At 40.6% G+C, this 15,513-nt stretch overlaps 1 protein-coding gene across 5 annotated transcripts in view; it reads left to right on the top strand.

The window, feature by feature from the left end:
• Positions 1 to 15,237, top strand: part of LOC124412107 (AF4/FMR2 family member lilli) — a 203,743-nt gene extending 188,506 nt beyond the window's left edge. For 4 of the 5 annotated variants that reach the window (XM_046891730.1, XM_046891732.1, XM_046891733.1 and 1 more), the window contains 10 exons: positions 6,964 to 7,021; positions 7,258 to 7,313; positions 8,649 to 9,138; positions 9,375 to 10,991; positions 11,435 to 11,571; positions 11,814 to 12,008; positions 12,270 to 12,347; positions 12,433 to 12,529; positions 12,634 to 12,928; positions 13,054 to 15,237. In XM_046891730.1, coding sequence (XP_046747686.1) covers positions 6,964 to 7,021; positions 7,258 to 7,313; positions 8,649 to 9,138; positions 9,375 to 10,991; positions 11,435 to 11,571; positions 11,814 to 12,008; positions 12,270 to 12,347; positions 12,433 to 12,529; positions 12,634 to 12,928; positions 13,054 to 13,163 — 3,133 coding nt within the window. In that variant the 3' untranslated portion in view covers positions 13,164 to 15,237. The remainder of the gene's footprint in view (positions 1 to 6,963; positions 7,022 to 7,257; positions 7,314 to 8,648; positions 9,139 to 9,374; positions 10,992 to 11,434; positions 11,572 to 11,813; positions 12,009 to 12,269; positions 12,348 to 12,432; positions 12,530 to 12,633; positions 12,929 to 13,053) is intronic. The other variant, XM_046891731.1, reaches the window with a different exon arrangement.
• Positions 15,238 to 15,513: the final 276 nt, after the last annotated feature.

Here is a 15,513-nt window from a genome sequence, read left to right as displayed (position 1 = left end):
CAAAAATTATAAACACGTAGTAATTCACTCACGGCACATGAAAAGCACATTTGTTATTTAATTTCGTTCGACTTTCTTATTTTTTTTTTTTTTTATAAATGAAGTAACAGCAAAAAATAAACAACTCCAATTGTTAACAGTGAGCGCTTTATGCATAATGCTAATTTTATACGCACGATGCGTCGTGTATAGTGTGCATTTAAAATGTGGATAAAATCGCGTCAGATCTAATGATGAAAATTGAATCTCGTCGGCGAATACTTTGAAGTGTTGAAAGCAAAGAAAAAAAGGAGCAATAAACAAAATCGATTCTAATTATCGTATGACCGTCAATCCAATGCAGACCCCCGAATCCTTGATATAAAGCAAAAGGAAAGCACCGTGATTCTCCGAATCACTTCAGCGGAGCGTCAAATTAGGATGAAATTACCGACTACCACGTCAACGGACCAGATTGAAATTCGGGTAACGCTGCGAGGATACTTCGCCGATCCTATACAGCCGGGCCATTCTTTTCTTTTTATCTCGTTTCGTTGGTTGCATACGCGGGTGTCGTTCAGTAAAGTATATTATATATATATATATATTTATAGATATGTGTGTATATATTTTATAGGCGCACCTGTCCCCGTAGTTTATTAAAAAAAGTAAAAAAATTAGGGGGCACGAGACGACTGAATCGATGTAAAAATGATTAATAGTCTTTACGTCTTTGTTCGTCAAAGTAATCAGTCACGTTTTTTTTTCAAATGAGATGCTTGTAATCCTTTTAGATCGTATCATCCAATGATATCAAAAAATTACCTTGAATTTGAATTTCATCCATTCGAATCTAGATTAACTTCGTAACTATACATCATAATGGAAACTCAGCAGAAGTCGATTACTGATCAGTAGAAACTCGGGATTGTTCGTTGATGTACATACGGCGTGTAAGAATTTACTGCGAAATCCGGAGTGGTGTGGTACATATTCCGATTGGCAACGTGATAATATCATTGTTAATTGAAAGTCAGTAATAAATGCCCTGCAGCTCACGTGAATTCATTTACGTCGCTGTAAGTACAGAGGAAATGATGATGAGAGGTGGCGAAACATTGGAATGAATAAAATAAAACAAAGTAACTTTGATCGGATGTATGATGAGGAAATGTCTAATTAACGAGGCTATATATGTAAAAAGAAAACAGTAAACTACAGAATTTCCTCGTTGCCTAGCGTCGCCTAACGGGCTGCAAGAGAATCTGCTCTGCGGCCGGGAGAAGAGACGGATTTTATCAATATTATACACTTTTGACGATAACCAGCGTCGCCGTTCATCCGTGGCTGAGTAAACCCGTGGCAGCAGAAATTCAAAGCTGTGAACTATACCGGGTCCGTGTTTCCGTGCAAACGGGTATAAGAGACAGAATTATTGCCGCCACGTTATAGAAGAGGAGGAGGAAAAGGAAGAGGACGAGAAACGGAGATGCGAAGAGGTCGGCGATTGAAGATACTAGACCGACCGAAGCGGCTCTCGCTTGATGGCGAAGAGGGATGCGGGAATTTGCGAGAGCGAGTGAGAAAGGTGGAGATGATGAGACAGAGAGGATGAGGATAAGGACATGGGACGAGACAGAGAGAGAGAAGGAGAAAGAGAGAGAGTCTGAGCATATCGAGCGAACTCTATATAGCGGGACGGTAGTGTACCCGTCCTGAAACTTCCGAAGTATTTGCAACAAGCAGGTTGCTGCCGCGGCTGCCGCTGCTCCTGATGGCTTGGTGGAGGCAGCGGTTTGGTCTCGCGGAATTCTCTATTCCATCCGCTCTCTCCGCCCTTCGCTCGATTCTCAGCTATAACCTGGGAGGCCCGGCGACTCGCCCGGTCGGCACCCTGGTCCCCTGACTCTTTGCTGGTGGTGGTGCCACCGCCGTCGCCATCGCCTATCTCGTTAATGGGCCCCGAGAACTCGCAGGTAGAAAGTGATTGCTACAACCAACGAAGATCTGTCCCCGGATCACTGATCCATGGCGAAGCAGAAGTGGAAGAAAACGAAAAAGGAAGTCGGAAGAAAGAGGAATGAGTAAAGTACCTGACTGGACAGATTCGAAACCTCTAAGGCTATTGTTTATCTGACACTTCATGGTTACAGAAGAGAACGCGATTTGGACGACTTTAGAGATTGACAAGCATGAGTAACAACAACGATCCAGATATAATATGTACAGCAGAGGAAACGGATTCGAGAAGCGGTAAATTTTTATCATCGTTTTCAATCGAAATTTCTTTTTTTCTCTCTCATACGATTTTGGCAATCGAAAAGATCCTGCTACAATCTAGGGTGTAAATTTACGACTCAATTGTCTTCAACTCGTTCCTGAATGATTACGGCTTCAACTTTGGACGAGAGAGTGATTATAGATCGAGTTATTGTACCAGCTTACTGCTTATGAACTCGCACCAGGATCAGCCAAAGTGATCCTGGCATTTACAGAGACAATTTTGTTGAGATTTATAAACCAGTGCACAGGTTGGCCACGGTTCGGAATGACATGGAAAATCTGGAAATTTAAGCGAATTTAAAACAGGTCAGGAAATTTTTGAAAATGTCAGCGAATTCTATTATTAGTCAGAGAATTTTCTTCTCTGGTTGCGATAAAAAAAATTTGGTTTCTAGTAATGCTATTTGTGTGACAAACTCGTTCCATTTCTTTTACTTTTTGCGAAGAAATGAGCAGCGAGGGACTTCTCATGTTGTTATCAGACTGTGATATTGCGATTCAGCACCTTTTTGACCGTCAGTCGGTCAGTCAGTCAGTTAGTCAATGAATCATTGTGATAGTTGCTGTCAACAGTTGAGTATCTCGGTGTGCGTGTTTTTCCACATTTTAGGAAAACTTATTTTAGTATTAACCTTTATATTTATTATATTATTATTATATTAGTATATTAACCGTTTTCATCTCTGTGTGCATTTGATGGTTGAATCAACGTTGCGATGCACTTGACTATAGCTGATAAATCATGTAAATTACCATCAGCTATGGGATTACATGTGCAAAATTTTAACCTCGCTTAATCAACCGACAAATTACTCTATCCAAGTTATGATCACGTCAAACTATACGTATCTCGCTGCGAACTACCAATTATGAAGGTTTAATTATGCGAAAGCTGATTCACCTACATACCATTTTCCCAATGACCCTCTACTGTCTATTATGAGAGGTATATTTCGATCGTAAATAATCTGGTGCGGTGAAGCAGAAAAAGTTAACTTGATTACGTGGAAAAAATTCACACTTGCAGTCTTAGTGGTGTTGTACTCAGTATTGCTAATAGCTGTAGAAAAAAGTTATTGAGAAAAGAAGTTGAACCTGGAATCAGTAATATTTACACGTGGCTCTCGGCCAACATTAAAAAAATCGTCAGAGACTAATAACATACGGTATTGCAAAATTGAATCTTTCCAAAGACCGTACATTTTGTATGAGTTTTGCAGTTTGGCAGTGTATCATTTTTTTGTTCGTGTGTAGCACCGTAGCTTATTAATAAGCGGTAAACGCTGCTTAGTCATTCAAAATCTCGGGGTTGATATTCGAGATTACGGTGTGACTTATTGGACTCGAGGAAAGAAAACAACGCAGAGAGAGTGTTGGTGTTCTTCTGTTATCGATTATGCTCATCCCCTCGACGCCCAGTCGTGGTGACGGTTGTTCGAGGTAGCGAAGGGGAGGAACCCCTTAGTGTCGCGACGTCGAGTATCCCGTCAGTGCGGACGTTCGTGTACTTGATGATGGCAGACGCCTCTAGCACACGGTGGGAGTCATACGGGTTCAGTAATGAATTTGGGTGCTGAAGTGGAGAGTAAAAAATGAAGAAATAGAGGAGAAAACATTCGAACGCGAATGAAGGACTTTTCGTCGATCTGCCATTGCCAGTGGAAGCTTTTCTAGACGCCGGACCGTTTAGAGGGAAAAAATTGAGCTTATACCGTTCGATGAATAAACGCTCTGTCGAGGTCTGAGAAACTTGGCAGGGATTTAGGTCCGAGGTTGTTGGCTCGTACCCGGAGGAAGCAGCGGAGCTTGCACTCCTCGATCTCTCGAGTAACGCAGGAGCTCGAAGACGAAGCCAATTTCTCGGTATATACCTCATAGCTATATACATTCACCGGAGGCGACGGAAAATATCCTCATTTTAGCCACCGACAACGATGCAGTACTTAACCTTGACGAGTGTAGTTGAAGTCGAGCTTAGCAACCCCAATTTTTTTCACAGTTTAGCGTATATGCAATATACCACCTACCCTTTTCCGCAGATGTTACCTGACCAGAGTTATTGCTCTCATGTTATTCTTCACTCTGTTTCAATATGAAATCGGAAGTGTCCATCCTCTAACCGGAGACGAAGATAAATTGATTCTCTGCCAGGAGTGTCAGCAGCGGGTCTCGTGACTCTCTGACAACTGGGCACTCGTTAAAGCCCCCTGACGTGGAGGAAGCGGTACTGACAGATTTCTGTACGGTAACAACCTAACTGCTGTGCGATGCTTGTGTCAAAGCTACAAATTGTTGATATATTGACAAAAGACGGAACCTCTGCCAATGGAGAATTATTTGGGCCATTTGGCCGGCTTACACGGATTGAGAGATCCGGGAAAAGGGTAACAAAGGGGAGAAAAAACTTCACGGAATCTGTTGCCACGGCTACCTTTCTTTCGTGAGAAAAAAGGTCTTACTTTTTCACCCAGGCAATCCACGCTGGGGTCACTACTCCATTGCATATGTCTTCCCTCTTCTCGGTATGACCGTAGCCGGTATACTATAGCCAAAGTGCGAGAGTAGCGATAATAGGAAGTGTTCCTTCCTCTTCGTTCAAGGACAAACTGGTTTCCTCTCCACTTTATGTTATGATCGTGTCGTACCTTTCTACAGCTATCGCTGATTCCCAGTTACACGCGTCTGAGGCTCTTATCGTTGCTAACCTCTCACGCCTATGCTGAACCTGTGGAATAAAGTGAAATAAAATGGTTGTATGTATTGCGAGATCAAAATGTGAATACCTGCAGCAGCAGCCACAGTAGCAACAACTTCTCCGCCGTGGTTCGTCCTTTTCAGAGCCCGTAGGGTTCAGAATATCGATTGCCGTTGAAAAATATTCCTCTATTTTCCACGGTGCACTCGCGGAGGTTGCTGACCTCGATTCACCCAATATTATATTCGCAAATCCTGGTTTAACTCGATTCCATCGATGATTGACGAAAATGAAGCGCGGATGAGGAAATCAACCAATCGTCCACCCTTGCGAACGTGCCACCGTAATTTATTATATGGAATAATTGTTAGTTAGTTAGTTGTATGAACTTAATTGATCCAACATTACAACTTTGGCATGTGCGACCGACCAACCCTGCGACGAAGAAATTATTCATACCTTGGATTCTTGATGATTTTTATAAACTTGTTTCCGAGTTTCGGAATTCTTTCATAGACCGCACAAACGCCACACCTTATGCATATGAATGCGGATAAAATGAATTAAGGGAGTGCCAAGGACACTATGTTGACAATCCACAGATTGTGTGTGAATGGCTCAGATTGGAAGGGTAATTTGACTGTGAAAACCACGCTTGCGATGCACATATACACACAGCATTTGAATCAGAACATCTATTCACTTTGATCCTCTCATTCTCAGCCTCTTTCTCTCGTCCTCCTCTTTCGAAGAGCAGGATGAAGGTATGAGGATGAGGATGAGGATGAGGACGAGGGTGAGGATCAGGGGGGGATGCTCGGCTGTGGCGCGTTGGGAACGCAGAAAGGATTGTCGTCGTACGCGGCGGGTGGGAAGCCGGGATGGGATAGGATACACTCCGGGGTCGATGTACGCCCGCCTCTTCTCCACGGTGCTTTGATCTCCTCTGTTCTACGTTAGGCATTATAACTCGGCTCGACGACCTAACCTCACCTAACCCCGGCTAACCCAGCCCAACCCAGTGCGATCTGCTCTTTCTTCTTCTTCCTTGTCTTCGTCTTCATCTTCATCTTCTTCTTCTCCTTCTCCTTCTCATTCTACTCCTTCGTTTTCTTTTTCTCTACACTTACGATATCACGCGTCGGTGATCGTCCTTTTTCCCGGTTTGAGATTTGCAAACCCGTATCCTGCTGCACTGCTCCGATTCACGGCGCCGCACTTTGCACCACGCGGATATTTTATTACCCAACTATTTCATGTATGTGCAGCAACGACTTGCTGAGTGTAACGAGGTATGGGCAGAAACTTTCAACGATATGGCAAGCACACTCGTCCTCGTTTATCTTACAATTATACTTGTTTCAATTTTTCGTTTTGTACCTACGTCCTTACTATGTAATTTGAGACCTGACGTCAGCTCTGGCTCCGTTGGTGTTTCTTCGCATAGTTACACTACACGTCACCCAGTGAGTTTTGTCTCAAGCCGTTTACTCAAAGTGGGAAAAAATGAAGACAACTTTCGTTATGCCTTGTGATCGTTTTCGTGTCTCTTTTGCGATTATCTTCAATTATAGTCCTTAATATGCAAACTCATCCTGCACAGTACGTAACACATGTCAATAGATACTAATAAGGTGGGATGATTGGAGTGCTATCTTGACGATGGGTGGGATGCTCGATGAGGAGATGAGACGGCACGCGTCGAGAGGTCTTATTTTTTCAAATATCGTTTGACAAAGAAGAAACTGTAAAACAGGATACGGATGAGTTTTAGTTCTTGAAAGGAATCATTAAGACCTGAATTCATTATCTGATCTACATCGTTAGTTTTTGCGAAGTCACTGGCAAATGCACAGCTTAAGTTCATATTTCTCATCACGCGTCACTCGAGACGTTATTTCTTACGATTAATGCTGATGCTCGTTCATAAATGGCGTATGATTACTAAAAACTGCCAGTTGTTAGTGCAAAACTATTGTATTAATGCGTTTCTTTGTTTATTCCAGAGATGTGGTGGTCGGTGACCTAAGCCTTTCCGAAGATAGCGAAGATGAAGGAAATAAGGTGCGTTATAAATGAATAGAATTACTCTAATGGATAGGATTATCTATGCGAACATTCTAAAATTACTTTTAAATATCAGTCATTCAGTAGTTTCCTGCACGGATTTTTTCATGTCAATTCATTCAATGTTTAGGCGACATTAAGTCCACTGTGTGAAGCTAATGAGTCGTAGAATATTTACAAGACGCACAAATCTAATCGAAATTATTCTCATAATTGTTTTTATTAATTCACAGGGCTCTTCACGGACGACGAGAGATAACAGAAGTCCGCATACGAATCTTCCAGTCGAGTGAGTATTCCTCCGTGCCAATGAGAAAACAAATCCCGAACTATATTTAGCTTGGTCCCTATCTGCGTTTTATTGGGAAGTTATACACTGCGCGTAAGTTGAATTCAGTTCGTCATGTATTGGCTGAAGAAGTATGGATCATACGTGTGTTCAAAGCCGCGCACGCAAGCGAGTAAACATGCCAGTATAACACGTACACGTCATACGAGTTTCGTTTCATTTATTTGAATATAATTAGCTCCAAGTCGATTTTGTGATCAGATGAATTTTGCAAATTCAGATTGAAGTGCAATTTCTTTCCTGTTGAATATTTTTTTTATTTCTTAGTGCCTTGAATGATCTTACACAGCGAGTTGCAAGATCGAGACATGTGGTCTTACAGATTATAAAATTAATAGCTTGATTTTATTCTCTCATTATAAAGTAATTCGACGCTATAAGTATCCTTGTCGTTACACCCGCTGATGAAGTTTATTTATTTTCTGCAGTTTTATGATTTTCGCACATTATACAATGTCGACGAACTTCATTTTGAATACCTACATAAAGTCCAGAGAGTAAGTGGAACTCGTGTCTGATCGGTAAAACACGGGTCGGTGGAAACCCTATTTGCAAAGCACATCTGTCGCGAAACGAATGTGAGCGGGAGGCGTTCGACGCAATGACGCCATAATTGCTGGCGTCGCGACGCCCCTCAACCCTTTCTATGTAATCCGATATATTTGTATTGGATACAATTACTACGTACGATTTTCACAAACCGTTAATTCTGTCCCGATTGCGAGTTATTCAATTTTTTGTAAATTATCCTTATAATACCGCGGAGCGTTGAAATTATTACACATAATAACACGGTAGCTCGATCGAGACCATTTCCTTAGAGAGTATTACAGTATCTATTGCTTTAATCGCATGGAGCAATTAAACGGATTGATTATGTACAGCTCAAATTCAATATATGCCTCCTGTATATTACATCTATTGATAGTAAAACTGCAGGAGTCAGGTGGCCATGCAGGATATACCTGGGCACAATTGTGATGTCCGTAGGACGGCTCGGTATCCTGAATATTTCATGCACCTAAACGTCAGGCAATTACCAGACCGGTCAGCCTACTCGAATGGCACGATACACGTTCAATATGATCGGGGCAAATGTGCGCGCGTCATTCGTAATTGCCAGCTAACAAAAACAGCAGCTAACAGCGATAGAAACAAACTTGCAAGTCCATTTTTCCCCAGTCTTTTACATTGTTCGGAACCTTCAATAAGTTCACCCCACAACCATGTTTCTCTGCAGGCCTTATTAACGCTCGATATTATGATAAATTTCAGTCTCCTACCAGCAATGACACCAGCACCCTTAGCGCCAATGTCACCGCTAGACAAGTCCCCGACAGGATCTTTACCACCTTCAAGATCAGCGAGTCCTGCGCCCAACCAGATGTCACCTTCGCATCAAATTGTACCTCAACGACCATTGTCTCCATCGCCATTGAGTCCTCCCAGAAAAGATTCGCCCAGCCTCATATCGCAGAGGCCTCCTAGTCCACCGGGTCAAGCACCTCCGAGCTCACCGAGCGCAAGTTCAAGTTCAGGTTCTGACACCAGCGTCACTGATACTAGCGATGAATCCGAGGATGAGAGAGATCGACCTCCAGAGAAAGGTCCTTCTACTCCACCATCGGTATCGCCAATACCCAATGTGGAGGAACCGCTACCCACGGTTGAAGAGGCAAAACCTCCTAGATGGAATCTTGAATCCTTCATCAATCGGAGTGCTGTACATTCTAGTGATCAGACTCAGGAAGCAAAACGTCTACAGGTATGTTCGAAGAGACTTTTTTGATTTCGCAATACATATACCGCTTTGAATAAACCTCTAAATGCTAGGAATTTTATTGATAATCCAGAATATAGTATGCAGTATTGACCTTTGTTTCAAATAATGGGTCACATATGATGCGAAATTATGTTCCCTGGGCGAGATTCTTGAGAAATTTTGTTTTGTTGAAATTTGAAGTATCTCTATTTACACGTTGGATTTTTATTATTTTTCAGGGTGATGCAAGAAGAAATGGTTCTCCGAACGAGCCTACCGGTATCACGAGGCCAGGCCATGACCCTGGAAGTGATTGGCAGCTGAATGAAGCATTGGACAAACATCACACGCCATTGCTCAGTTCTTTGAGCGACAGCGATCATCATTCCGATAACGAAAAGAAGTCTGCTACTCAAGAATCAGTTCGATCACTGCAGCGTGAGAAATCAAAGCCACTGAAAGGAAGAGGTCGGCCTAGAAAGACGGTGAAAAGTCACAAGGAGTCGCATCAACTGTCCGATAACGAGGGTGGGAACAAAAGTGGGCGTGGAAGGCCGCGTCTGACGAGTTCTAAGAAAAAACCAGTCTCAAAACCCACAGTGTCAACAAGGGATGACGCTAGTAATGCTGGATCGCAAGGAGGTTCCAGCGACTCTGACAGCGATCATCGGAGTCCTCCGAGACAACCAGCCTCTCCCATTTCATTAGTCAATAAACCCAGACGAAGAACTAGCGTGTCATCTAGCGAGGATGAAAGAGCACCAACTAAAGGAAGTGACTCGGAAGATGATAGCTTGTGGCACAGATCTACCCTTAAAAAGAGACCCAGTGATCGAGAGGGTTCGATAAAGAGAAATAGACTTTCCGAATCGCCAAAGAAACCCGACAAGAAGAGAACAGTTAATAAAATGAAACCAAGTCGGAGACCTCGACTGTCAAATACCACCGGATGTCGAAATGATTCTGACAGCGAAGTCGAGGTTCAGAAGCCCAAAGTCGCCAGAGTACCCCCACGACCCAGGCCACCACCTACCAGAACGAGCTCACCAAATAATTCTGACAGCGACATTAGTCCGGCGCCGAAATTGCAAGAGGAGCGAGGAAATGTTCAGGATAAGAAGAAGAGCGATACTTTGAGAAAATTGTTCTCATCTTCAGGCAAGGGGGGTGGAAAAGGTGGTGGCAAGGGTGGAAAAGGAGGCAAGGGTGGCGGAAAGTGTGGAATTTACGTCGAGGAATACTCAGTACCAACGCCAACTGGAGGAGAAAGTCCGTATAAAAGGCCATTGTCCCAAATGTCATTACCACCATTGAATTATGTTCATGGTCATCCAAGCCTGATGTGTCGAATCACTTTGACTCGACTTTCGCACATACCGCAGAATTCTCGAGGACAGGAACTGAGACAGCGTACCGAACTTCCCGACACAAGGCCGGCTTCGAGATTAGCCAGCCGTCTACCTCCTTCTCGACCACCGACTCCTGAAGAAGGAGAGATAATTGATATACCCCCCTCAGATACAAGGACACGTAACAGTGATGCTCCTATGAAATCGGAAAGTGTTGCTAAACAAAACCGTGTCAAAATCGAACCGGTATTAGTAGACAGTAAAAACAACAGTGCTTCGAATACTAATAGTATCAGTGGTGGTTGTGTGAATAATAGTAGTGCAAGTGGGAGTGGTGGAAGTGTGCCTAAACGAAAACGTAACACTAGTTGCAGTTCGGTGTCTAGTTTGAGTACTGTTTGTTCTATAGACTCTAAAGCAAAAACTTCCGAACAGAAGGAAAAGAAAAAGAGGAAACGAAAGCACACAGAGAATCAGTGCATAACGCCAAGACCGTCGTCCAGTCAGGTAATGTGTCCTCATATCATTTCATGACTCTTACCATGTTGACCTGTTCAATGCTGTTGATATGAACAAAAGGGATAAATCGAAAAATGCAGTTCTTGGTCGATCAAGAAAAATTTATTGAAGTGCTTTCAAGATATTCATAATCAATCAAATATTACATACTGTTTCTCAGGGTGATTTTAAAGCAGCAAAATACATTATTACACAGTTTAATTCGCAAAGAAAAAGGTAGAAGAGAAATCCAATATTTGACTCTCACTTTTTTTTCTTTCAAACATCAAGGTTTAAAAGTAGAATCAAATTATTGAATATCAAATGAATCCTTGTATATACTTTATTATAATAATAGCAACAAGTAGAAATAAACGTAACCCCTTCATTTCTTGCTGTAACTTGTAGAGGAATCTTGCAATTTTATTAAATCATGAGTGACTTGTGTACAGCAGTGTGATGTGCAGCCAACCAATCACGAGCGGGAAGAAAAACCGAATGGCAATCTTCTGCCTCCGCCACCACCACCTCAACGAGTCTACTACTCCTACTTCCACCCTCAACACGACATCTTGGAGGATCAGGATAGGTAAAATCTAAAACTAATTTTTTTCCTCTTGCAATTTATTTATGTTAAAATTTAACCCACATATTCATATAAAATTTTCGTCATATCACACTCTAAGCAAAATAAATTCAATTCAAACCATTCCAATATGTACTGAGTAGAAATTTTTTTTCCCAAGTCAATGAAATTTCTTAATATACTGTCACGACTAGATATTTCGCCTCTTACGTGTGGTAATGTGTGTGTATAATTTTTTTTAATAGGGACCAGAACCAGTACCTGACAGAAGCAAAGCGGCTAAAGCACAGCGCTGACGAAGAGTGCGAGCTGACTGCGCAATGCATGCAATACTTGGAGGCTGTATTGTACTTTTTACTTACCGGCCATGCAATGGAATCAGACCCTGTTACTGAACGTGCCGCATTTACCATGTACAGGGACACACTTAGCTTAATAAAGTGAGTAGAACTATGTTTAATTTCACCAATTATGTATGATTGTCTGAAAATTGAAATAGTGGAAAAATTTTGTTACTTTTTCGTGTCAGGAAATATATTCACAGTATTCTGAATCTTCTAACATTATACTAGACGATTTTATGCAATACTGTATAATTCTTTTTCTCTAACCGATATGCCGTGATGTAACAAAGTAAATAGCAGCTTGTGGTAACTGTAGTATGGACTTGGTTTTAACTAGTTCTATTTTTTTTGATTTAGGTACATTTCTTCCAAGTTCAAAAGTCAACAGAACAAATCTCCCGAGAGCAGTATCCATAACAAATTGGCTGTTTTGAGGTGAGCTACAGTCAATTTATCCATAATCCAAAACATAACAAAATAGCTGAGCATTGGGTATAAATGGAAAATTATCTAATTACAGCCTGTGGTGCCAGTCTCTTTTGTACTACAAGTTATTCAAGATGCGCAAGCACGAGGTAAAGGAATGTGAAAAAATACTAGCGGAATACCATCAGAAGGTGAGTCACTTAATTTTTTAAATTTATATTAGAGGACAAATAAAAATTAATTGTTTCTCGAGTCATTTTCAATGTAACTAATTGTTAATGTATTTTTATTTAAGCCCACACAACCTACGTTAGTACAACCGGAAGGTCAAGGTACGCCTTCACCTCTGTCGCCAACTCCATCTCCTGCTGGTTCAGTCGGTTCGGTTGGTAGCCAAAGCTCAGGTTACAGCAGCGGCGAGTTGGCCAACAGGGGGGCGGTATCCGGACAAGCGCAAGGAGCTCCTTACGTAAGCGTCCCTCTAAGTGTTCATAACGCAATGCAAAAGCAGAACCAACACTTCAATTTTCTGATGAACTGCCACGAACTATGGGATCAAGCCAATTCTTTGGTCACAGACAAGCATAGAGGTAATTAGAATTACTTCAAGTAGTCTAAGTAATGAAAACTACTGATTTCAGAAATTGCTATGTTGACTTAAAGTAAATGATTCATGGCATTCTAACTCAATGATATTTTTTATCGCTTCTTATAGATTTTTTCATCGAGCTGGACGAACAGAGAGGTCCTTTGACTTTGAAAAGTTCTCTCCGTGACTTGGTGCGTTATGTACAGGCTGGAATAAAGAAGCTTCGTGCTCTCTGACCCCAGTGGCACAGCCCCCGACCACCCACCCCTAATTACGTGACTTCTCTTCCACACAACATGGCTACATATCCTACTATGCTCACATAGTGAGCTCTGGGAATCGCCAAGCACAAGAGGAGTCACCTATTGATTTTGGCAAAGTACAAAACTGTAACTGCGTAAGTCGGGTAAGATATCGAAAGGTACGATTGGTACACCGGAAAGCCGTTATCTGAGGCATATTTATGAAAAAACATAACGTGGACGTTGAGTGAAAAGAAAAGGAAATAGTTTGTTCCATGTAATTTTGTACATAGAAATTAGTAGTTTGTAAATTTGAAAGTTAATGAAGTATGATTTACGTATTTCTAAAAATTGTTATATATACACGTAAATGTATAGACCTACCCATTTTTATAAATTTTTACCGTCTGACTTTCTGTAGTGGAAAATCGGTATCCAGTTGGAAAGCTATTGACATATCGAATCGATTAGATTTTCAAAAGAATTCTCGTGCGTTTGTTTTTTAATTTTAATTTAATTCATGGAAGTAACTCGACGTCCACGTTATCGAATGGAAAGAATTGTTAAATACGATTTCATTTTCGTGTGCTATAAAGGTTGCGCCGTATCGAGATCAAGGAATGTATGTTTTTGTATGTTTTGGACACCTTTGTAAAATCTAGAGAGAAAAGTATATCGTACTTTTGCCGCTAAACGCATAGTTATACTTAGCCAGTGGGAATTTCGTATATTGGGATGGTAGAAATGGGTTGTCAGGGATAACTTGACGATATGAGTATTTATTCCATAAGGTACAAGAATATATTGAAATTGCAGGCATAATCACTCAACAATTTTAGTAAGACAGAATAAAAGAAGTTAATACTTACGTGTAAGAGATTTAATCACTAAAAACGCACGTAAAAAAAGAAGGTCGCGTTTTAAAATAAAACTAAAAACAAAAACGCGATATATCGTGAATTAGCTATACTGCAATTTTAAGCATTTCGAAGACAGGAAACGAAAACCGAGGATCACACAATCACATCGTTCGCATAGGGTATTATCTTACTTAGCAAATATAGTCAATTCTTATACAACCCTCTGAACGATAAAACTTAAGATCCTGCACACAGTGTGAGGAAACGAGATGTTGTTTATAAAAAATCGTAACAATATTACCAATGCCTTGGAGCAATAGCAATGTACTGTACCATATTAAGTAAAGTATGTTACTTACTATAGTAAAAGGACTGAGTGCCACACGATGGAATATTAGAAAGAAAACGGAAAAAATGAAGCAAACGAAAAAGATACACTGAGAAATTACCAATCGTGAATAATAAACAATAATGATAATTTATCTCTATTTTCCGAGGTGTCCCGCTTTTGTAAAATGTGCATAGATACAATAAATTGGCCACGGAAGTTTCATGCGTTTCAAGAGATAAAATTAACGCAGGCTTACCTGAGCATATTTAAAGCAACAATACACAACAATGATATAGTTTATTATATATACACAACCGTAAAATAACAATATTGTAATATTATTAATGAAGATGACAAAGGAGAAGTAAAAAAGAAAAATAATTCTATTGATAAATGAAAAAATAACACAATTTGTAGATAAGTGAGGTTGTAGATTAGTATTAATACGCAACAACACATATTAACTTACATTATCTAGAATGTATGGGGAGTAGTGGTTCTAGAAAAAAATATATATATATATAAATAAATAAAAAATACATACATAAAAACATAGTTTAGGTATACACGCGTACATACATAATTACATACACACATGCATACACCAACAAAAAATACATAATATGTAAGCAGCATCGGGAAGAAGGATTATGAATAAGTAAAGCAAGTTGCTCATGTGTATATTTTTGTAAATAGATATTGTGAGTGCCGCCGCCTTGAGGGCAGCCTGACTTTGTCTGGCTAGCCCGCCCCATTTTGCTACCACACCTTACCGAAATGTTCCAGGTTATTTCTGGTAGACTGTCCACTAATTGTGAGTTTTCAAGAAGAATTTGAAAATGAGATTAAATGAATATTAACAAACCACAGTGCAGAGCTGATTCTTGTTTATTTTTTTTCTTCCAATTTACTGTTTTTGTTTAATTTACCAGAATGACTACAATATTTGTAAAAAAATACGTTTAAAGAAAAAGTAAAATTTAGAAATTGATATTCATTTCAAGAAGTTTGAAGATATTATCGGAGAAAAAAACAAATCGTCACAAGTTTCATAATGAGGCTTGAAATTAAGTGGAATTCTTACCAGAAGTGAACTCTATCCTTTGTAAACTCAATCATCATTACTTGCGACACAGTTTCTATACCTACAAAG

This window comes from Diprion similis, chromosome 11, assembly GCF_021155765.1.
Source record: "Diprion similis isolate iyDipSimi1 chromosome 11, iyDipSimi1.1, whole genome shotgun sequence".
In the NCBI taxonomy this organism is placed as follows: Eukaryota; Metazoa; Arthropoda; class Insecta; order Hymenoptera; family Diprionidae; genus Diprion; species Diprion similis.
The sequence above is the reverse complement of the archived record's forward strand: the minus strand, read 5'-3'. Positions and strand labels throughout refer to the sequence as shown.